The sequence below is a fragment of the Rousettus aegyptiacus genome, unplaced genomic scaffold (assembly GCF_014176215.1).
Source record: "Rousettus aegyptiacus isolate mRouAeg1 unplaced genomic scaffold, mRouAeg1.p scaffold_m13_p_3, whole genome shotgun sequence".
NCBI lineage: Eukaryota > Metazoa > Chordata > Mammalia > Chiroptera > Pteropodidae > Rousettus > Rousettus aegyptiacus.
In genome coordinates this window covers 130,643,346-130,667,416 of record NW_023416306.1, presented here as the reverse complement: position 1 = coordinate 130,667,416, position 24,071 = coordinate 130,643,346, and the positions used below count along the sequence as shown (strand labels likewise).

At 39.6% G+C, this 24,071-nt stretch overlaps 1 protein-coding gene and 1 pseudogene across 1 annotated transcript in view; one reads left to right on the top strand and one right to left on the bottom strand.

The window, feature by feature from the left end:
• Positions 1 to 24,071, bottom strand: part of TLN2 (talin 2) — a 380,704-nt gene that overhangs the window by 104,863 nt on the left and 251,770 nt on the right. The window contains exons 19-28 of the mRNA XM_036239383.1: positions 23,646 to 23,744; positions 19,947 to 20,114; positions 18,452 to 18,746; positions 15,560 to 15,726; positions 12,474 to 12,602; positions 11,289 to 11,402; positions 9,273 to 9,386; positions 6,688 to 6,822; positions 4,681 to 4,809; positions 2,492 to 2,594 (exon numbers count right to left, since the gene is read on the bottom strand). Coding sequence (XP_036095276.1) covers positions 2,492 to 2,594; positions 4,681 to 4,809; positions 6,688 to 6,822; positions 9,273 to 9,386; positions 11,289 to 11,402; positions 12,474 to 12,602; positions 15,560 to 15,726; positions 18,452 to 18,746; positions 19,947 to 20,114; positions 23,646 to 23,744 — 1,453 coding nt within the window. The remainder of the gene's footprint in view (positions 1 to 2,491; positions 2,595 to 4,680; positions 4,810 to 6,687; positions 6,823 to 9,272; positions 9,387 to 11,288; positions 11,403 to 12,473; positions 12,603 to 15,559; positions 15,727 to 18,451; positions 18,747 to 19,946; positions 20,115 to 23,645; positions 23,745 to 24,071) is intronic.
• Positions 17,212 to 17,330, top strand: LOC118600661 (annotated as a pseudogene).

Here is a 24,071-nt window from a genome sequence, read left to right as displayed (position 1 = left end):
AGGAATGAAGATCAATGAAAGTGTAAAGATTGGGGCCGGGGAAGTCATTCAATACTGAGTGTATGAGGTAACAAATGAGACCGTATCGAGGATATTAAAATATACGTTGAATTAAAATACACAACAATGATTAAGTCAGATGAAAAAATAAATGAAGTGCCCCAAGATTCTTGCACTATCCAGGAAGAGGTAAATATACTAACTTAGACTTAAAAAATTGTAAAAGAATAGGCGATGAATAATAAGCTAATCAAGGAGAAATAGAATTAACAGGTACGTATCAATCTGAAAGAAGGCAAGAAAGGACAGAAAAAGAAAGCTAGCATAGGTACATTTAGAAAAGAAATAGTAAGATGACAGATTCAAACCTAATGTCAGTAATTACATTATATATAAACCAAATACTCCAATTGAAAGAAAAAGATTGTCACAACAACAAATAATTCCTCCTTCCACAAAAGAACAATTAATTATACTCACAGGATACATATTAAATGTAAGCGCACAGAAAAGTTAAAAGTAAAAGCGTGGTAAAGATTTATCATGCACAGTATAGTGAAAACAAAAGCTTCTACATAGAAAATTATACAACAGTATTGAGAGAAAGGAAAATCTAAATAAATGGTGGGACATAACGATCTCACGGAAGACTGATAAAATGTCAATACTGAAAGACGTCAAATATCCCCAAATTGATTCATGTAACCCCGATTTAAAAAAAATCCAACACAGTATTTTTATGAGGGAGGTAGAAATTGACCGGCGATTCTAGAATTTATGGGGAAGGGCCAAGAATAATCAACAGTAACCTAATAACAGTGTTGGAGGACTTACATTGTCAGATCTTAACACTTAGTATAAAGTTGCTGTGATTAGGAAAATGTGGTACTAAGGTAAGAATAGACAAAGCAATGGAAAAGGATCAAAAGATCAGAAACCAGCTCACACATACATGTTCACTTAATTTATGATAAAATAGCACTAAATACTTGGGGGAAAAAACAATTGTTTTAAAAGTTGGTGCTGGGTCAAATGCACACCTATGTGGAAAAACTAAAGTTAGACCCTATTTAAAAATATATAAAACTCAATTCCGGGTGGATTGTATGTAGTTCTCAATATGAAAAGTAAAAAACAAAGTTTCTAGAATGTGATGGAAAAGAATACTTTCATGATCTTGGAGAGGCAAAATTTTTAAAAGGAAAGTGTAAACTGGACAATTTTAAAATTTAAACTTTGTTCATCAAGAAACACCTTTAAGACAGTAAAAAGGTAAGCTACAAGATACAAGAAATATATATGTGACAAAGAATTCCTACAAATAAGAAAAAGAAAACTCAAAATTGTAAAAATGGGCAAAAGGCATGAACAAATAAAACACTTCACAAAAAGATATCCAAATGGCCAACGAACATGTGAAAAGATCCTAATTACATTGGAAGGGAAATGTAAATGCAAACCATAATGTGATACTAATACACACTCAACAAAATGGCTAACATTGACAATACAAAGTGATGGCATGGATATAGAACAACCGGAACTTTCACTGCTGCTGGAAGGAGTGTAGCTGAATAGCTGTACAGCCTATGACCCAGCAATTCCACTAGGATGCTGAAAAGGTTCCATTACTTGATCTTGGTGGTGGTTTTTTGTGTGCATTCAATTTGTGATCATCGTGAAGGCATACATTTAGGACTTATGCTCTCTTCTGTATGTATATTATACTCCAGCAATAATGTAAACTTCAAAAATAAAAGTCAGGCAGTACCGCTGTATAGCAAAAGAGATGATCCATATCCGCTCCTCCTTTCTAGAGTCCTACTTTTAAAGGCACTTAGTTCTTCATGCTTTTATTTGATTCATTTCCTTTTTCAAGTAATGAGCTTAGACTGAAACTTCTTGATGTTTCCATTTTAGCTATAGATATTCTACTGTGTCTACTACCTAATACAACATTTTCTTTCTTATAGAACCTGGTGTCTTTGATAGAGTTGATAATTACACAATCTGTCCCTCACTGTGTGCGCCGGTTCAAAGGTACTCAGTGTCTCCGGTACTCAAGCCATCCCTATATCTACAAACTTTTCAGTTTGTATTTATTTGGCTCTATCGGTTACATTCATCTGTCTTCTTCCATCTTTGAAAATTCCATTAACATTTTATTTGTTGTCACCTTCTCTCTTATTCTCTTTGACCTTTTTCCCTTCCCTCTTTTACTTTAGTGGGATTTCAAGAGCCATATAGATAGTCCCATAAGTCTATAATTTATGTTCAATTATAGTCTAATAGGCATGTATCACAAAGATTTTGGGGGAATCATATTTTATTATATTTTTGTATGCTTAACATCAAGCCAAGTAATAAGCACACAGGAAGTGCTTAAACTTATATGTTGAACTGCTGAAAAAAAAAAAAAAGTTAGGTTCATTGTCAAATCAATGAACCCCACCCTCAGCCCAAATGGCATCATGAAGGGTGTGAGTCTCACCTGTGTAGTGCTCATTGCCTTGAGCAGCACATGTCAGGAGCTGTGCCATGGAGGAGCCCACTGCTTTAGATGTACTTCCCAGGTCCTGAGCACATTTTTCCAGCTGTAAGAAAAGAAACATCCACTGAAGTCTTAGCATAAAAATAATACAGACCAAATCGTGGTCCTTAGCTCTTTCCAGATCTTTCCTACCAAATACCCCAATGGCACTAAGAAGTGGGCTGACTGAGGGGAAAGAGTCCCAGCTCCAGAACAAACAATCTAGGTTCACACCACTGCCCTCTGCCCCCTTCTCCCAACTGCCAGCTACGAGGGATTGGGTGAATTACTGAATCTCTATAAGCCTCGGCTTCTTGAGATTGTAATACCAAGCTCAGGTTTTCAGAGAATTAATGTATATACTCAAGAAATGTTAGTTATTGGTATTATGCCTTTAGAAGCTAATTTAGAAAGTTTGCGACAAATCCTTAGTGAGAATTAATTATGCCTTGGCAGGAAGTCGGCGGACATCCAGCTAGCTGTACCACCTTCCTGGCCTGTGAGACCATTAACATTGTTCTGTTTGATCATTATACTTTGAGGAGCTCTAACCAGAAGAACATGCAATAGAAATAGAGGTTTGGAGTGGCAAATGAGATTATGAAAATGGGCAAAGTGCTTGCTTCCCACAAACAGGATGTCATCTTGCTTTGTAAAATGAATAAATAATTCAGAGAACAAAGTCAGTAAAGGCCTAAGGTATAGATTACTTGATTACTAGATGAGGACAACATTTTGGAGAACTTCTAGGCATACTGCAAGCACAGAAAGGCATCAGGGAATGTGTGTGCACTTTAATCCTGCAGCATGTTTTACAAGAGAGGCAGTGCCTTCAAATAAAAAATAGAGCCTGGTCCATAATAGCCAACAGTATGTTATAAAACAGTACATTCTTTAAGGGCAAACAATTTCTTGAAACTTTCTTGGTGTTTCTTGCATTCTAACTGATTGGTTGTTTTATGTAAAGGCAGAATTCATGTCACATAAGACTCTCCTGGTCTCTCTGGAATAAAGGACTTTGCAAAGGGACACATAAGTGGACCACATTGCAAAACTGCTGGCTCCAGAGCTAAGCTTTACTTTATTAGCTCGGTGACTCTTGTTAAGTGACTTAACCTCTCCGAGCCTGATTTGACAAATATTTTCTGAGTGCTTATCATATACCAGGTATTGTTCTATGGTAAATTAGATGTTTCACAAGTCCGATATATTCTGAAAGTCTTTAGTTCATCCAAAGAGCAGCAGTAGTTACAAGATCACTTTCAGCATGAGTGATCAAGAGCATGGGTTTTGGACACCTGTGAATCTGGATTCAAACCTTGGTTCTGCCACTAACTGGCATGTAAACATTGCACAGAATAGTGAAAACCTCTGCATCTGTCTTCTCAGCTGTTAAAACGGGATTAACAGAACTTGCTCATTAAGGTACCTGTCAGGATAAATTTTGTCTGTGTGTGTATACAGTGCTTAATAAATGGTGATATTCTATTAGCAATGTTCAGTAATGTGGGAAAGGAGGTGCATATAAATGAGAAGGATTGGTAAAACTTTAGCTGAGAAAACTCTGACATAAGCATCAGAAGGTATCATAACTGTTCTTCTCAGTGCTTTGTACTGGGAAGTAAATGTTTTTTCAAAAAACATGATTGTTGGGAAAATCTCCTGTATTTATTTTTATAACCTCATTGCCACCTATTTCATAAATAAAATACCTGAGAGGAGATATGGGACTTGTCCACAGCTAGCTGATGATACAAGCTGGATCTAGAAGTCAAAACTTCTAGTTCCAGACCTAGTTCTTCAGCTGCACTGGGCATTCTTTTCAGAAAAAGGCCACAGGATTGGGACGCTGGCCTCAAATACTAACATGTGTCTTGTTTATGAAAAAGAGGGATGAATATTAATAGACACTCGATGATCCCATGCCGAAGCCCAGGAAGGCACACACAGAACCATCATCAGAGGCCCCCTTAGATTGCCCTATCTTAATGTGCCTATCTTAATGTGTTTCTAAAGAAATGTGGCTATTCTAAGGCTCAAAATGTTTGATATTCAGGCACACTAACTCCAACTTGTAAAAAAAAAAAAAATCACCTAAATGTGATAATAAAATGCAACATTCTACTTGCTAGCTGGTTCTACCATCTTACCGTTTCCCCTGGAAGTGGTTTCAGCTGACTCTCCACGGCAGCCATCTTGGCATCTTGCAGTTCATTTTTCAGTGTCTGCACAGTACTCAGAGCTGAATCAATTTCCATAGGACCACAGGCTTCATGGGCCTGTCAAAAGAGTCGGGAATATGTGTACACATTCTGCTTGGAAAAAATGTTCCTAGTTCTTCGCAACATATGAAGCGCCTTTCTAGATGTACACAATGAGCCTCCAACTCTGGAAGCAAGTCAGAATCTTAGTCTTAACTTTCTGAAATAATAAATTATGTATGTCTCATAGCTGGATATACTTAGTCTCCATGAAGCTATTTTTATCTGAAATGCATTTGTCTCTCAAACTAAGAGGATCCTATTCATTGTATCTGGGTTCTAGAGACAGGGCAACCAGCACAGCGTATGTGCACATAGAGGCTTGAAACACATGTGGTGAGTAAAAAATGAAGAAAGGAAGGAGTGAGCAAATGAATCCAGGACTCTAGGACCAAATCTTTATCCACCTTATTGGTTCCCTTTACCAATTTTTAGATTGCAAACCATTTTCCTTCCATGCTGAAAATTACTATAGATCTTTTTCTTAGTAATCCGCTTTAACAAAACTTCATTTTCTTGATCACTTAAAATACTGTTCTCCAAATATTTTGATCGCACACATCTATTATACATGCTAATAAATTATATACATGCATAATTATGGGTCAGTATAGTAAATACTGGAAAATCTTAAATTCATTCCTTTTTTAGGTAATAGTAACAATGGCAGCAGTAAATACTAATTGATGGATTTCTATGTGCCAATATTACATGGCTAGGAAACCGAGGCACAGAGAATAAATTAACTTGCCCAGGTCACAAAATCAGTCAAAAGCAAGGCCAGCATTTGAATACAGGTAGTCTGATTCCAGAACCAATACTCTTAACCCTTATATTATGTAAAAAAAAAAAAAAAAAAAAAAAAAAACAAAAAACTTAAAAGCTCTTGGTATCTTTTTATACCCAACAGAAAGTCTTGCTTGAGTCCCTCTTTGAGGTTCACTGCTCCAGGGCAGTTATTTGAGGTGGCTTTGTATCTGAGACTTACTAAGGAAACCTGTTAAAATGTAGATGTTCAGGTTCTATGACCAGAGAGTCTGATTTGGTTGTGCAGAGGCCCAGGAGCCCGCATTCTAAGTGCCCCCAGGTGACTCCAGTACAGATAGATGGTCCTTACACCTCTCTTTGAGAAATACAGCTCAAAGTACTTTTTATTGGATATAATCTAAAGCTATGGATATTTTCTTTGGTGATGTAGTACTATTCATAGTAAGAGTTAAAGTCAGCTTCTATCCTTCCTTTGCTCATGGATGACACTGGCTATTTCTATAAAGGGATTGCTACAATGAAAAAAAATGAATACATGCCAGAATATCCCGCTAATGCCACATCAAACAGTGCAGTAATGATGCTTTCTAATAATTAATAAGTTCCAGAGACAAACTCATTAACCCCTTATTCTGTTCAATTGAAGACCTTGTTAAGGTGATTGTTCCCATTTAAGATGTGAAAAACTTTCAGGGCAAAAATTATAATATATCTGAACACCAGAGATAGATTTGTTTCACAAAAATCTGTTTTTAAGTTCACAAAATGATAGCTGAAAGATATGATCACTTATTTTGGTCCACGATTTACCCTGGCATGAAGAAACTGATGACTACCAATCTCCCCTTATGAAAATAGACCCTTATTTGTCCCAGGGGATGGGAGGAAGGGGAGGGTGCAATTTAAAATAGTTTAACAAAAGTCATCTGCAACTAGAAAGTGATGAGGAAGTCTAGGAGACTGTGGCTAAAAGCGGTAAAAAACAATGTATATGTAAGGCATCTTTAATGGTCAGGCAAAAGAAATGAACAAGTAATATGCCCAGCATTGTCCAGGCCCTGGGCAGCATCAAGGTCACACCCGCAGTAAGGAATTAAAAGCTAACTGCTGTGGCAAGGGTCCACTTGCCTTCTGCGAGGCAGTACGCAGCTCCGCCAAGCTGGTGGCAAGGTTCTTGGCACACTGGCTCAGCTGCATGGCTGCAGCTTGGTCGCTTACGGTGGGCACTGCAGCTTTGGCAGAGGACACCATCTTGCTTCCAGGCTGTAGAGAGATGAGCAGAAAGTAAGACAGCTCCTGGGTGGCAAGAGTGAGAGAGCAGACTCAAATAGCAAGGATGCATATCAGCCAACACTTACTTTCCCTACAACAAGGAATACTAAAACCACCTACATTCCCTCTGCAAACTGCCACCCCAAATCAGATGCTCTAGGGCGGTAGATTCTAGGAATGTTAAAAAAAAAATGTGTCATCGGGAAAGGGGCAAAATTGGGATAGTAGCTTGAAATTCATTTAAAACAGATTTCAAAGAGAGTTTCTTATTAAATATGATGCTGTGTTTCTTAGAATAGCTTTTTAATGTATGCTTCAAGTATATCCAATAGATTATTTTTTAAAAAATATAGGCAGACAAAATGAAACATAAAATGACTTCTCACATCTTATTACCTAGGATAATTTTACCATGCATGAAATAAATGTCTGTGCATGTGAAGAATGTTTTAAAAAATAAGACCGTACTATTAATTCTATTTTTTAAACTTCTTGTTTCACATTTTCTTTTTAATAGCTATGTAGTATTCCGGTGTATAGACCTGTTAATATTTCTCAATTCTGTATTGTTGGGTATGGCTCCATTTTTTTCCAATATGAAAAACACCTTTGTGGCTAAAGTTTTGTACATGTTCATAATTTTTTTTTTTTGTATAAAATTTTTAAAGTAGAATTTGTGAAACAAAGAGTATATATATTTTTAAGGGTTTCAAAATACACACTATATAAATGCTCTTAGTAAAGTTGTAACAATTTTAATCATAAACATTAAGGAAAAAAGTTAATATTTTTAATATTTAAAGAATTCATTAGAACTTATAAGAAAAACCAGCATGAGTGTAGAAAAATCATGAATAGACAATTTCACATAATAAAAACAAATAACTGAAACATGAAAAAATTTAACATTGAGAAAATCAAGGAAATGTAAAATCAAAAAATAAGAATTTTAGCAATTTAACTGGCAAAAAGACGTATCTTTTTAAATGCTTTTTTCCCCAACTTTAGAAAAGATGTATTAAAAGGTTCACTCCATAAATTGCTAGGTGTAAATTTAGACTCAGTCAACTTTCTGGCAGAGCAATTTTACAACAGGTATGAAGAAAGTTTAAAATGTAAAAACTTTCTGATCTGCCAATTCCGTTTTTATGTATTTCTAACTCTGCCTTATTCTTGAAAAGACATATGTTACGACAGGAAAATAAAAAAGAAAGTAAAGAGAAAAACCAGGGCAGGGACAGAGTGGCCCCTGGGACACATCTACACTGCTATCATCATATCCTACAATCTTGTCCGTAGCAGGGACAATACAACTGGTTCCAGGTCCTCCAACCACCTAAATGAAAAGAGAAACACCTTGTCCAAGCTACAGTTCTCAATGTCCCAAAGATAAAAACAAGGTGCTTGCAATCCTATTTCTAGAAATTTACCCTAAGGAAATCAAGAAAGGTAAAAAGACTTGAGCACACATAAAGACTTTTATGATATCACAGGTTGTTTATGATGGCAAATAATTGAAAACAACCTATATGTCCAATGATGAGAAGTTAAACAGTGAGTACAGTCATATGACAGAACGTTATTTAAAAATCGTATGTGCTCATACTGTTAACATGAAAAACAATCTATATACAATGAGCCTCAATTTAAAAAATTACAGACATACATATGTATGTGTGTGTGTATATGTGTAGTTAAAATGAAGAAGTGCATCAAACTTTTCTTCTTCTATCTCTGTATGTTGGATATATGACACTTGAAAAATTAACCAAATAGATGTAACACGGGTCCCATAACTATGGTTCAACTAGACAGAGACAAGGGAGATAATTACCTAATCACATGAACAGCTTTTAAGACATAGGAAGGAAGTTCTGAGAGATCTGAATACAAGAAGTATGTAAAAAGGGAGTTTTCCTACAACTTAATAACCTCGTGTTATTTAATTTTCCTTAAAATGAATCTACTCCTCATTCACCAAAACTGACGATACTTATTAATTCTGCAGTTGCCACAAGAAAACATCACATCTTTGAAGAAGATGTGTTCACCATTTCTTGTTTCCCAGGCCATGAATAATAGGATTAGCCACTCTGGAAACTAGCAGACCTAACACAACACTAAGGACTAGGCTGTTCATCACAACTTGCAACTTGTTACACCTTTTTTTCTGATAGAAGACAAATAAAGATGATACTCCTGAGAAAAATGGATTATATGCCATCTCCTGGGGTAATTCCCCTGCTTATTAGCACTTTGCTTTGCCAAGTTAAATCTACCTCCCTTGAAACTGCACCTACAAAGAGGAAGCCTTCAAGGTGTGCTTACTGCAAAGACTGCTGTGGCGGTGGAATTCCTTAATTCCTTTCCTTAATGATAAAAGGCATCCCCTGCCCAGTGGGGAGTTCTGAGTAAAACCAAGGTGAATGCTCCCTTGTTACCTGGAGAAAGTTCTGGCTAGAGATGATGAGAGCCAGCTGGGCGCTGAGGTCTTCTGCTTGGGCTTGACTCCCTCTCACCCCCTGGACCAGCTGAGGGATGTGATCAGCCACTGCCTTCAGGAAGCAAAGAAATGAAATTGAGCACACCTAGCATGAATTACCAAAAAAGGGCGGAAAATGACCCAATGATGCTTTTTGGCTGTGCTATCACTCCTGGGAATGCCTGTCCCAGACCTTGGATTTGTACAGCCCCTTTAGCCAGCTGGGTCCTTACCAACACTGAACCCTACCTAACAAAGGAACCTCTGACTTCCCTTCTCCCATATGTGCTCTACCTACCCTGTTGTCCCAAATATCCCAATACATTCAGCACAAGACGAGTCTCCATGATAAGGCCTTAAACGAATGTCCCCAGTTTCATCTCACACCACCCTGGCTCATTAGGGTTGAAACTTTAGAATCAAAGACCCTATACAATTCACTGGTGGATAAACTTGAGTCTTGTGGTCCCCGGTCAGAAGAAAAGCGAGCGAAGTACTCAACTACTGGCACATTCCAACACTTCGATTTCTTACTTTGCAGGTATACATTCTGTCAGCTTTCACGTCACCATGGCTCCTCTTCCTGTTCTAAGTAGCCCTTTTTATTTCTCAAACTGGAAAACCCAGGGTAGAGGAGGGAGGTGCAGTGGATGTCATTGCTAATGAGCCACCAAGTGCATCCCACCCTGGCGCCACTTTTTTCAGGATCCCACTCTAACAAAGATTAAAAAAAATATTTCCCCTGAGATTTTTCTCAGGACTTCTGGCTCCAGGAATGTGGTTCCCTTCCCCTCTCCCACCTGATAACTAGTAATGCTCTCATTTCTCAACAGTGATACCCACAGGCTGAGCATCTTTGGTCTCGTCACAGAGGTGGTGAAGGGGATTCATACTGTAGTATTTCCCAAGACACAAGAAGCATTTGCTCTGAGAAGGGAAAATGCCATTTTTCTACTCTTGTTGGCCACTGAATTGAGGCCTGAATAGTAAACAGGCTCCCCTCCACTAGGGGCTGGCTCTCTGAAAAACCCCTTCTTTATGCATACAGTTCTGAGGATGGAGCCCTCCTGCACTACTGTATTAGAGCATACTTGGTCTTAGACATGGGGGCTGACCTCAGAGAACCCAGAATCAGGACTTGGAGGGCCCGGGTGATTCCTCTCGGAAGTAAAGCTATTTCTGAAATAGAAGCGGCAACACCCCTCACATGTGAATCATTTCACAGAGGAGAGTTGAAAAAGGAGAGGGCAGTTTGTACTCAGTACCCAGGCACAATCCAATATGCCTCTCTGGCCAGCTCCTACTGCTAACTGCAAATACCTTCAGGAGACCTGAGTCAGACATACTGCTAACACATGGGCAATGGCTATGCAATTAGATTTTGTGTCTGGCACCATTCAGGGGTCTTCTTGGAGAGTCAACCCTGGGTCCTCAGAGAAGACAAGAAGTTGTGTTCACTATGCCCTTTGGCTGCAGCACGGCATCAAGGCCCAGGTCTCAGAAGAACATATAGGCAAAAATAGAAAGTGCCAAAGCACATCGTCATTGAAGCCAGACAGGATGAAATAAATCTTTGAGGTGTAATCAGTGTAAAGCAGGAAATCAACCTTGCTACAATGAGTACAGACTGACTGTGATGGCCCATGTCACAAAGGGAGACAGGCACTCTGGAAATTCAATGCTTCATTACTATTTCAGAGCCTGAAAATGGCCTGGTCATTGATTCTCTTAGATTCAGTCTCTCGAAAAGAACCTAGACAAAGGAAAAAATATCACTCTCTCTCTCCACATAGGTCATCCACTTAACAGACAAAAACCAGACGTACGTGTGTGCGTACACCTGGAACATGGGAGCCAGAACAAACTGGATTAGGGGCCTGGATGATCGGTCTTAACCAAATCACCAGGGCACTTGGCGTTCTAATGCTATCAGGGTTATTGACAGCAGACCTGGCTCTGGCAGCAGGATCCTCACCTTGCAGCTCTGAACCAGCTGCTGCTGGGCTGCAGGGTTCTTGTTGGACACAGCTGCGTTCTGGGAGGCGGCAATGGTCTGCGTGGCTGCAGCTGCAGCCTGCTTAGCTGCAACCTGGAGAGGAGAAGGAGAGGTGATCCAGGGTTTGAATGTGCCAACATATACACACGCGCATTTATATATGTCTCTTCCATTAAAGTGTTGGCATTGGATAGCTGCACGCGTAAGAAAGGGAACAGTCTCTGCCTCTCAAATACCGCTGATGATCCTGACCTAACAGTGCCCCGTTATCTTCTTTTGGTTTACATTCCCTGGGACAAGTGATAAACATGCTAGAAAGCTCAAGTTCCCATTGTTCATTTGTCTTTCTCAAAAAGACAAGGGACAATTCCAAGATGGTGATGGTAATGATAAGCAGCACCAAGTCTAAATGTGTTATGGAAAAAAACTTCTCCCACGGCAGCACAGGCTGCTCTCTGGGTCAAGCACAATGTTGGTGCTCGTGACTGTTTTCTCGCAACCCCAGGGATGCCATGGTTCAGAAAGGCCCAGACTTTCCCACAGGAGTCCTTGTGTTTACGCTCTCATATTCTTCCAGGAGTTAGGAGGCCAGTTTTCCTCCAGAATCCAGCAGACTCCACACGGAGGGATTACACCCTAGAAAGGGAGCTTCTCAGCCTCCAGCCTCCCAAATTTTAGTGTCAGTCTCCTGTGTACATTTGTGAGACAAATTTATTTTCTTACACAGTTTGCACTAAACTTTTTATTTTCTATTGGGAGCCCTGAAAGAATGATTGCCTCCAACAAAATATACACATTTTTAGCTAAAGGTCCTTCCTGAATGTAGACATCCTATAATGCCAGGAAAAAAAAAAATCCTGGGTCCTCCTGAAGGAATATTTAGTTTCTATTTAGGAATGCCACACTCAGACAAGATTTTGGCTTTCTGAAATCATGAACTGAAGCGATTTTCAGATTGTGTCAAGGTGCCTAAACCACTGAACCTAAATTTATAATGTATGTAAACTAACATGTCAAATAGTGCTTAGTACCTAAACCATTAAACTATATCATTAATCTTTAGTTTCCTTTACATTATAAGGCTTTTCCTTATTAATCTGCTTATTCTTGCCGGGAACTCTTTGTGTCTAAAATGAGCATCACAAAATCAGCCTCTTTACTGACCTCCAATCGGTTGACAATTTTTTTCTTGATAGCATTCTGGGCAGCAGCGTTGGTTGCCACTCGGAGACCTTCCGCAGCTTCTCTCAGTCTTTGCTGCTGGTCCTCATTCTCAGGGTGCTGCAGCCAACCCTGAGAAGGTGAAAATAAAGATTTCAAGAGGTTCAGGGGACAGCATGCCACAGACACTGAATGCATAGCTTGAATTTTACTTTTTCCTAGTAATTCAAAGTATCTGGAAGAGAGAGCCAAATGTGTCAAGCAGTATCTTTATGATAAATATGCTTCCTCTTAACAATAACAAAAAATATCTACTACATGTTTCAACACTGTACTGCTAAACAGTAGAAATCCAATGGTAATAAACATACATATGAGATCATAGCCTTGGCTGTCCATACGAATTAACTTATAGTCAGAAATCCGTGATTTAAAAGATGGTAAGATAAATGCCCCTCTGCTCATCTCTCTCAGAATTTTATATTGATTGGTATGACAGACACATGTCACTCGTGAAAGATTCTCATGTCCTTAGCACATTCTCATGTCCTTAGCACTGAATGGGCTAAGATTACAATGTAACACGGAGGGGGGCAGGAATGCCATCCAACATATTGTAATGAAATATTGTTCACAAAAGTCCATGTCTAGAAATTGCATTCCTGGTGAGCCTGAGTTGGAAAGTATAGCAAAGTACAATGGGTTCCCAACCGTACTAACTGTAACTGAATTAAAGGAAGAAAGCTGATTCCTCCCTCCTGGTAGGGAAAGAGGGAGGCGCCATGTACAGCTAGTGGCCATACTTCCCTTGTGTAACTTTGTGGCCCTTTTACTGTGTTGCTGTAGGTTAAAGTGTCTTAGAAATGCAAGTAGATTTTAATTGGACGGGTGAGATTTTGCAGTAGGGAAAGGCTATTGGTAGTAATAGGGAAAGGATATAATTTTACTGCACAGTAATTCAACAAAGACTTAAAGCACATCCAGCCTTCCGCTCCCACCTGAAGTAAAAGTGGCATTCAAAATTTTTCTTGCAGGGCCAGGATGTTTCGTGACTAGTGCTCGATGTTTACAGATGAACAAATTTCTTTCCACAAATAATTTAGGGGAATAATATTTGCTCGTGAGGTAGATTGTTGGGCTACTTTTGTATTCTTTCGCATGCTTATGAAAGTTATTTTTCCTGGTCATCAGGTATTTTTTAAGCCACTCCGTTATCAATGCCCCAAGCGGCATATTGGCTTTAATTTTATATCTTGAGCAGCAGGAAACCACTGTTTCCACATTTTACATTGATGGGGGTGTTCAGATCCTTCCGTAGCAATGTCTTTTTTCTGATGATTGTATATTAGAAATAGAGTCCTAATCTTGGCCTGAAATCTTAGTTACTGATTATGAAACATTTTTTTCTGCACATTATACTCTTTAGAAGTCTAACCATCGTACACTCTTTAGCTTTCAACACAATTCGGCAAATTAAAATATTGCCATGAAGGCAAAGTGACATTTCACTAAAAGTTAAAGAATTTATGAAAACACTTAATGTTGTCCCATCTAATATAAATAATTGGAAGTAATAAACACTTTAAAAATAAGTTTTAAATAACTTGGTATATTCGGTGAATTAGTCTGAGGAACATCATACATGTAGAAACAAATGTGTATACATCGGTCCTGGCTTGGTCCTGGTTATGTGATGGTTGGCTTGTTCTTTAGGAATTTTAATTTCCTCATCTGTAAAATAAGGGATGAGATTTTTCACTAAGGTTCTAGCAGATAATTTTTTTGAATATGAGCGTTTGCCTGAAATAGCTTTGTTTAGACTTAGAAGGAGTAAAAAAGAAACTAGTAAAAACTATTAAAAAAATTAACTATACAAAACTCTAATGTGTATTTTTGCAAAAAGAGATGGTTAGGAGGCAGAGCTGCTTGCCTGAAACAGAGATAAGGGGACAAAGGAAGTTCAGACTCTTCCCCTCAAGTTTCTCTTTAGCCCTACCTGGGATGTAGTGGGGAGAACTCTCAGTCCCTAAAGTAATGCAATGGTGAGTCAACAAAGGTGGTCTACATGGCTCACTGCATGTCACAATACATTCTAAGTGAAGCAATTTACATACTTGGTTGAGATAAGCTACTATTCTGTTGGAGGCCTAGGAGACAGGACAAGATGTGGAGATGTTTAATGAATCTTAAATGCAAAGGAATACATTAAACATGTTACTTGTAGGGTCTGAAGTTGAAGGTGATTTTTGTTTTCTTATTTACAGTTTTCTGCATTTTCTAATTCCACAAGAAACATATGCTAATGGCATAATAAAAACAACATCAGAGAATATAGTCTTATCCATTTTAAACAGTTCTCACCTAGAGGTAGGCATCAGAATCTCCTGTGGAGCTTACACACACACACACACACACATACACACACACACGTGCACACAGTCCCACCAGTGACCTCGTGGATCAGGGTCTCTGGGGATGGAATGGAGGCATGCACGCTTTGGAATGTTTCACAGGGGGCTCTGAGAGAGTCCCAGGTGAAGAATCACAGGATTTTAGAAGCATCAGGACATACGACACAGCTGTCAGAAAGCACAAAACAGACCCTTAACTCTATTCAAACTCTTCTATAATATATTAAATTGCTACTGGGATTTGAAGAGCAGTGAGTCAGAAGCGCTCTACTATGTAAAATCGTGATAAAGAGTTTCGTTGAGAATTCAAGAGGAGGGCCAAGTAACGTTAAGGCTGCAGAAAGCAAATAGGTGTAAGCGAATTTACTGCTGAAAGTCTCAATTTTAGATGAAGCACTATTTTCAATAACGCCAGTGGTGACGACTCAGCTGAGAAAGTGCACTCACTAAGCAGAGCCTTTGCTGCCCATGGCTGAGTCGACACCTAAAGGGCTTCATCCATATCTTCCACGGCCTTCCCCTTTCTCACTCGAACAAGGTGAAACATTACACCACCATATAGGTTTTAAACAGACAAAATTGCACACTTGGCCTGACCCTTCTCTATCTTGAAGGTACCTTCTAAATCCTAACTTTTGATAATGTTCACCTTTCAGTTGGACAAATCCAATGTAATACCTTTGCAGCTTCCACCATGCGAGCCGTAGAGTCGGCCAAGAGTTTTGCTGCGGCCAGGAGCTTCTTTGAATTCTCCATGTCGATTTCAGCTTCTGCATCTGACCTCATGGCACTGACGAGGTCTGAGGTGGCCTGGGCCAGGACCCGGGCCTGGCGCACCATTTCACCTAGAGGGTGGGATTGAGGATGTGGTTGGTTCGCCTGCTTTATAAAGTGCAAGTGAAACCTCAGTACTCGTCAGCCTCATCTCCACTCTGACATTAAGGATGGAGAGAAGCAAGCCCCCGTGGCTCTATTTCTAAGCAATGCAGTCAAATTAGATTCAGAAACGAAAATATCCCCTGTGGCTGCCAGGACTGCATGCCCCAAACATATCCACCTGGAATCTTTAAACAAACAAAGAGGAGCTTTTTATAAAGAGAAAGCAGGAAGAAAATTATGCGGTTTTATGATGCACATTTATCTTTAGTAAATACTTTAATAGAAAATATTACCTCACGTCAAGAACTTCTTACTAAAAAGCTCCTATAAATAAATTCTTAGAATAATGTGTATAGAAAAAAATTATTTTTAAATTTTGAATTAATTCACATGCTACCTAACACCAGATAAGTAATATCACATAATCTGTTTGTGTCGTTTGGCTTTTACTAATTAAAAGTATAGACCCTACTTCCACGCTCAAATGCTTGGTCCAATTTTTCCTATCCATTTTATCTTTGCTCACCCTATTCTTTCCAATACTGGTTTTGATATAATTAGTAATTGTTTGATTATATTGTACCCGTGATTTCATTTAAATCTATTTTAAGTTCCTTTTGGAAGTGGGAGGGGTATAAGAGTCAACATTAAAAACAAAGCTACCTAAATGTAAGGGACTTCTTCCTCTCCTAAAGGTCATTTGAGAAGAATGCTGAAGAACTGTACATTAAGAGTAAGAAAAGCTTTCAGGAAAATTGAAATGTGCTAAATTCAAGGTATCCTGGATTGGATCCTGGGAGAGTAAAAGGACATCAGGGGAAAAACCGGTGAAATCTGAATAACGTCTGTAGTTTAGTTAACAGAATGTACCAATGCTAATCTTCCTGTTCTGGCAAATGTGCCATGGACTATGAAGACGTTAAAAATGTGAGAAACTGGGAAGGGCAGACAACAACCCTGTATGGTTTCACAGGTTTTCTGTAAGTCTATAAGTGTTCCAAAATACAAATTTTATTAAAAAACAAAAACAAAAGAATAACAAAAAGATCCAAATCTGTGGGGCGTCGCTATCTTCTTAAATCATGAAAAAAGGACATAGAAAAGCACAAGGTAATTTTCTTTAAAAAATACTTGTTATAAGGTTTGTACTGATGAGGAAGTAAAAAAAAAAAAACAGCTCTCACAAACTACTGGCGGGGTTGCACACAGTGGGACCTTTCTGGAAAGAACTTCCATAGAAACATTTAAAATAAAAAATATACACAGCTATTGGCTCAGCAATTCCATTGATAGAAATTGACATATATCTTCAAAGGTAAAAAAAAGAATTTAAGATATTTTTATTTTGTTTGCTGAAGCATGCTTTTTGTAAGAGCAAAACAAATTAACGAACCAAAAAAACTGGAAACCACTTGAATGTCCATTAAAAAATAAACTACGCCAACTGGTGAGTCTATGGCCATGCCACCCTGAACATGTCCAATCTCGTCTGATCTCAGAAGCCAAGCAGGGTTGGGCCTGGTTAGTACTTGGATGAGAGACCACCTAGGAATACCAGGTACTGAAGGCGTTTAAAAGAGAGAAAAAAAAAGATAACTGGTCAAGTAAATTATGGTATATACTATGCTGCTATCAAAAAGATTATCATGTAGGTCAACATGAAAAATAGTCTAAGATATATTAAGTGAAAACAGTTGCAAAAGTCTGTATAACACAATTCCATTTATATATTTTAAAAAAGAGGGTGTTACACGCACATATACATAACTATAGAAAGATCGAAAATTTTTGGACAGATAAAACAGACATTGCACAGAAGTCAGGCAGTCAATTCTGGAGATTTAGATGGGATAGAGAAGAGCTGGGTCTGGGGACACATACTTTGCAACTAATAGACTGAAAAATTATATTGTATATATTTTAAAATTTAATGTATATGATGATGCTTGACATTTAATAAAAACCTTACTGGCTGGAGACAGACTGCCCCTCCTGGGCTCGCCAATTCTTAGCGATAGCGTGTCTATGATATGGAAACTAACCAGTCCTGAGTCATACCTCCTCTAAGAGGCCAGGAGGCAACACTCCTCTGCCTTAATCATCCCAGAGCCAGGTACCAGGCAACTAGGGACAGCCCATATAGTGTGGAGCCTGTTGAAACTACTCCAACTGGCCAATCCTGAACTGTTCACCCTGCCCTGCCTTGCCTTGCCCATAGAAACCTGAATGAAGGCTATGGCCTAAACTCTCCCCTCAATCCTGTCTTCTGAGACCTGACCAAAACCTGACACTTCCCCTTGTGACCTTGAGTGGCATGTGGTGATTTCCTCTCTAAGATCTGTGAGTATAATAAACTTCTTTCCAAGACTCATTCTTGCTTCCTCCTGTGGCTGTACTGACTTACTATGCCACATCCAACATAGACATTCTTAAAATAAAAGGCGTTTACTGTGAATTTATATATATTTATATATATATAAAATCTTAGTTAACTTTTAAATCTTTAAATGTTGTTGTGGATGTACATGTTATGTATCTTCCATCCTTTTCCCAGCCTGAGAGAGGAAGTACCTGAGTGAGGGCGATGAGAACTCGCCCTTGACAGGCACCCAGGCAGCCGTTACCTTTCTTACCATCATCACGCTCTGGGAACCCCAGAATGGCCCACCCACCCCCAGCCTAGCCCCTCACCAGCATCGCCCATGGAGCTGAAGATGCTCTCGGTGACACACATGATGGTGTCAGTGGCCTGGTCGTAGCGGCCGATGGGCTCGCCTCGGCTGGCAAACTGTCGCACATGCTGCAGGAGATCGTGCAGGGCCTGGCTGACCACACTGGCTGCTGCGCTGACCTGCTTCAGGAGCTCGCTGTCGTCAGTGGCCGCCTGGCAGGCGCGGACGCAGTTCTCCACCGAGCGGTCTACGAGCTTCCCTGCTTCGATCAGCTGCTCCTGGCACACAGGGGAGCTGATGGTGGGGCTCACCACCTGAAGCGAGACAGGAGCAGATCTGGGTCAACTCTTGGCCCCCAGTGTGTGCTAGTATTTCTACCACATCGACTTCCTGCTCCGGGTCTCTGTTCCTTCTTATAGGACCAGGAATTAAACTAAGCCATCACTGTGGTTTCTCATACTTCATTATTTCACTTCATCTTTGTGATTTTAGATGTCTGCTAATTTTACCTTCATTAGTGATATGTAACAGTCTATACCACTGACCACTTCTATGGAGAGAAGTTTCCAGTATTTTATCAACTTATCTTCTCTTTTTAGAAACCCTATGGAATCTTGTGAGCTAGGATAACAAGACCATCTAAAAAAATTTTCTTTGATCAGAGACATCTGGAACGCTGCTTCACGGACCTTAAACAAACGGGGATTCTGTCAGTTATCTGTGGACACGAGGAGGGTAAAACAAGGAAAGCAGGAGAGAGACCATCCAGTATACCTTTGACTGATGCTGCAAATCCTACCATAGCATAGGAAACACCAGGCTGAACCAGATCATGGGTCTGCACGACATGTTCTAGCATCGAGTTGAGAAATGAACACCTCCCATCTGAGGCATCATCTCAGTGAAGACACACATGGAGTAGAAAGGGTATATGAAGTCAGTCAGGCCCGTGTTAAAAACTCAGTTCTGCCCCTTACTATTTCTGCGGCTGTAAGCTATTTCTAATGCCTCCGTTACTTCTTCAGCAAACTGGGCGATGGTACTTAATGAGGTGGAGCGTGACACACAGTGCACACCCTAACTGACAACAATGACCCTAATCCTCATTCCCCTCACTCTAACACTGTGCGGTGTAGAAAGGGCTCTCATAAACTCTGAGGGTTATTTCTGAACCCATTTATAATGCTGACTATACGAGAATCTTTTGTGTGCAGGTGTAAATAAGACATACTGACAAGTCCGAAGGGGAGATACGATGAAAGGGATGAAGAAATGGCAATTAGACACAGAAAAGTACCACTGCTTGAGGACTTGTGCAAAGAACAAATGATAAAAGTAGAACTGGGCAGTTTATGCTAAAATCCTATCATGTTGCCAAAAAAAGAAACACCTGAAGCAAGCTCTTTGTCTCAGTCGGTTTTAACGAATTCTTCTCCAGCTTCGCCCCAATGACTAGAGGCAGGTAAGGGTGGGTAACACTCTGTAGAGAAAGCCGGGAGCCCTAGCTGGCTTACCTTGGCACAGGCCACAAGCTGGGAGGTGGAGAGGGCACACTGGGTGGCAGCGGCGATCACCCTGTTCTGCAGGACTGTGTCTGCAGCCACCTGGGCAACGTTCTTTGCCTTTAGTACCAGCATGGCGGCAGCATTGGCAACAGCTTTGGCCAGGCTCATTAAAACATCCTAAGAAAAATTAAAAAAAAAAACAAAACTCATCATTTGCTTTTTTTCCTAATTACCCTTCACAACCTGAAAATGTGGTTTCTACTTGACCATTTTATTGTTCTCTTTAACCTTTTCCCTTCAGTACTTGAGAATAATTTTTTCCATTTATTTTCCTGAAATGTCAACTTATCTTTTGATCTAATTAAGGAAGGAGATTCACATCCTAACAACGCAGCCTCCTATATATTAGGTAGCATAGGTTTAAATCTAAAATAGGTTAATTTGAGGAAATAGTTTTTACTTTTATCACTGATTCACATTCATGCATTTATCTAATACCAAGAGTCCTGACCATGTCTCTTGAATGTGGTTGATATGGTGGATCAGAAGAAGCCGAAAATGTATCCAGATACCACGAATACTATGCAAGTTATGTCCCACTATAACTTGAAAATTTATCTTTTGGATTTCTACTTTGCACAAGGACCCAATCACCACAAATTCAGTCACATCTTTGCCTCCAGAGGGCAACGTTGGACATGCACAGAAAATACCTACATCTCAGGAGCTAAGGGATACTCTGAAGGTGTGTTGTGTAGTCTCCTGCACAGGGATCAAATTGTTATAAAAAATGGGAAGGGAGCCTACATAAATAAACTGGCTATAAGCTATGACCTCAGCAAAGATGTGAGGAACTTTGAGCCTTTAAAGATTAGTTTATGCTTCGACTCAACAAAAAGGCATTCTGCTTGCAGAATGGAGAATCCTTTGATTCAGTCGACCAGTTTGTCACCCATCTGTGTGAACTGAAGAATAACCATTGTTACATTTAATTTCCTTTTTGTTTTTAATACTGACGGTAGTTTATTTGGTTTGGAAATGCCTTCCCAAACATATGAGCCATTTTCATTTTGAACAAACATGTGAAGGCTTTCTTCCAGAGAACATGTGGTCAGAAGTCTTTATTAATTCATCAGATAATAATGAAAAGCACTTTTTAATCTGAATGCAAAGGGCACCCACAGAGTCTTTACAACAAGATATCTTATGAGAAGATAAATTGGAAAGACGGTTTAGCCTATGTAATTTTATACAGAGAAAAGACTATATGCTATCCAGGCAAATCAGAAACACCAAGTAAACGGACAAAACCAAGCAGTCTTAAAGGAACAGTTAAATCCAGTCTTTACTGGATGTCCAGGGAAAAAACAAAGCCCGTGGCACTGAAAGTTGAAGATGCCTTTGTGACCTGACTAGCACTTGTCTACCATACAACTTTTAGCAATTGCTTGCAACATGGCCTGCAAAGTTACAATTCTTGGACACCTGTATCTCAGTATTACATGAAAACATAACTTGAGTGTCACAAATTAGTAAGAAGATTTAGGAAAACAACTTTCCAAAGTAGGTGGCTGTATTTTTTCACTTGATAACGAATCCATCTTTTCACACAGGGACTAAGACTCATGATTGTTCTAAAGTGCTTTGTTAGACTCATTTATAGAAACACAGATACTATTAATTAAAAAAAAGTACAGTTAGAAAAAGAACGTGATACTACAGTTATAGATGCTGACAAGGCCTTTGTCAATCTTTTTAACAAGACTACTATTATGTAGCCCATGTAAAATAAATCTTTGTTAAGTCTGGGAACATGCAGTACATTAAGGACCCAAGAAAAGCTCTGAGATAGGATCTCAAGAATCCGAAAAACAGAGTAAGAAATCCACTGTCAGCAAGCCGAAGCCTGCTCCCAACGAACGGGGTTGCGGGATCACCTCACAGTACCAGTGTTTTGTTTGCCTAGAGACCTTGCAGAAACTGAAGACACTCAACTCAAGCATTGTCCTAGTAAGAAAGCCCCTTGAACCTACCCTATGGCTGCCCTACAATGTCTGAATGGAAACAAACATTAGAAAGAAGAGTTTGCATTTATACGCGATGAAAACACTTGAAGAAAAAAATAAAGGAAAAGTCTACAAACATACAAGGATGTGTGAGATGCCGTAGGGAAGTATTGTGACTTTTCCTTCAAGCTTCCCAAACACTTTGGGGAAAGCAATATTTCTAAGGAAGGTAAATTGACCACTTGAGAATGATTAAGTCTAGTAAGCCAACAGCTGAATCACATATTTACACGGTTCGTAAGTAGGTACCTGCCTACAAAGAATTAGCTGTTCCAATACAAAAAGCAAAGGCCAGTACAAGGGCAGTTTAGGGATCTGCTAAGAAGTAATAAGGATGGGGACACAATTAGTGAAATATATTTGGATTTAGTGAAATATATTTATGTGGTCTGCAGTTAATTCCCTTTATAGTTATAACTGGCCATCCCAGCATAGAAATGGTTTCTAGGATACTGGATTATGGATCTCACACTCATCCTGATGTGAATATTCAAGCACCAGATGTTTTACTGCATTGCAGAATATGAATGAGTCCTGTGGCCTCAATACTGCAGGTATGTGGAAAGTAGAGGAGAAACAAATATACCCGTGGATGAAAGTGCATGTTTCATGTAGCACAACGTACATGATCCTTTCTTAGTGTAACTGATGCATGCTATCTTAATGAAGTTTGGTAGTTCTAGACAAAATGGCATGAAACTGCCACCCATGAAGCAAGAAACTTAAAAAGCTGAATGATATTTTTATTCTGAATTCTACGGAATTCCCAAACAGTGCATGTGACGTGAGATTTGGGAAAAGGGGATCTTCCAGAGAACCAGGCTCAAACTGTAATGTATTACTTGCAAAATTGGAACTTAAGAGGAGGAGAAAGAAGAGGAGGAGGAGGAGTGAAGAGCTTCTGCCTGCAAGTATGTGAGAAGAGAAGCTCATCCTAGCCTGAAGCTCTCATTGGTAGGACCCGGCACCTCATCTGTGGTGGCTGGCAACAGAGGCAGAGAAGTCAAGGTCTTGTCTGAGCCAGTGGTGCATCAAGCTACCTGCAAGCAGTGGCTACAGCTGTTCATCAGAGAACAGCACATGTCCTTGGTATTGAAAAAGAAGGGTGACAAAAAAAGACCTCACCACACTTGTGGCTTTAGATGGCACAAACAATAGACCCACCTCTGAATGTAAAGGAAAGCCTTTGCTGTGTGTAAGTGCAATGCACGAAAGTGCACACATTTCCACTTTTATATATGAACTACCCCATGACGCAATTAAAACTGCCCCTGAATAGAGAAAATAAGATTGGCCATGAGTTTATCACTATAAAGGCTGGGTGGTAGAAACAAGGGGTTCATGACATTACTCCTTCTACTTTTGAAACTTCCAATTTTGCAAGTTTAAAGAATGTCCAGCATATTGACCAGTGAGAATAGCTAAATAAGTGTTTTATGATAAAAGTGAAGTGAGTTTTTCAGTTATAAAAACTTTTAAATTAACACACAAAGACCTCACCGCCCCCTCGCCCCCAGACAATCCTCCTCAATCTTATTCTTGATAGCACAAGGAAGGTTTGGTTTTACATTCCATCCTCCCTAGTTGGGTCTAGACCATCACTTAGGCTCCCTTCCAAGATTATGGGCAGCAAATATCTTACTTGGAATCGCTCATCAGTCTCATTCTCTCCGATCTGTCTCAGAAGGTCCCCACTGGCCTGTCCAATGCTTCCAGCGGCGGTCAAAACTGTCTGCCGAGGCTACGAACAAAGAGCACACACTGGTTGGAAAGAAAATGCACTCCCTCCACGGTGCCAACAGACATGGCAGTGCAGAGAGAGAAATCCGGACTAGCTCCTCCTGCACCTGAACAACAGTCTCTGATTACCTTCCAGACAGGAGGCAGAAGCGTCCTGGTGACATCTGTGTGAGGAAATGCCTCATGTCTTAAAAACCAGCAACAGGTGGAGAGTTTTGAAATGTTCAACTAATGAATCTCATTCAGTTGGTAGGGAGGTGATACATGTTTTCTGGAAATTAAGGGGCAAAACTTACATCCTCTTTAAATGTTTTTGACCTATGTGTTG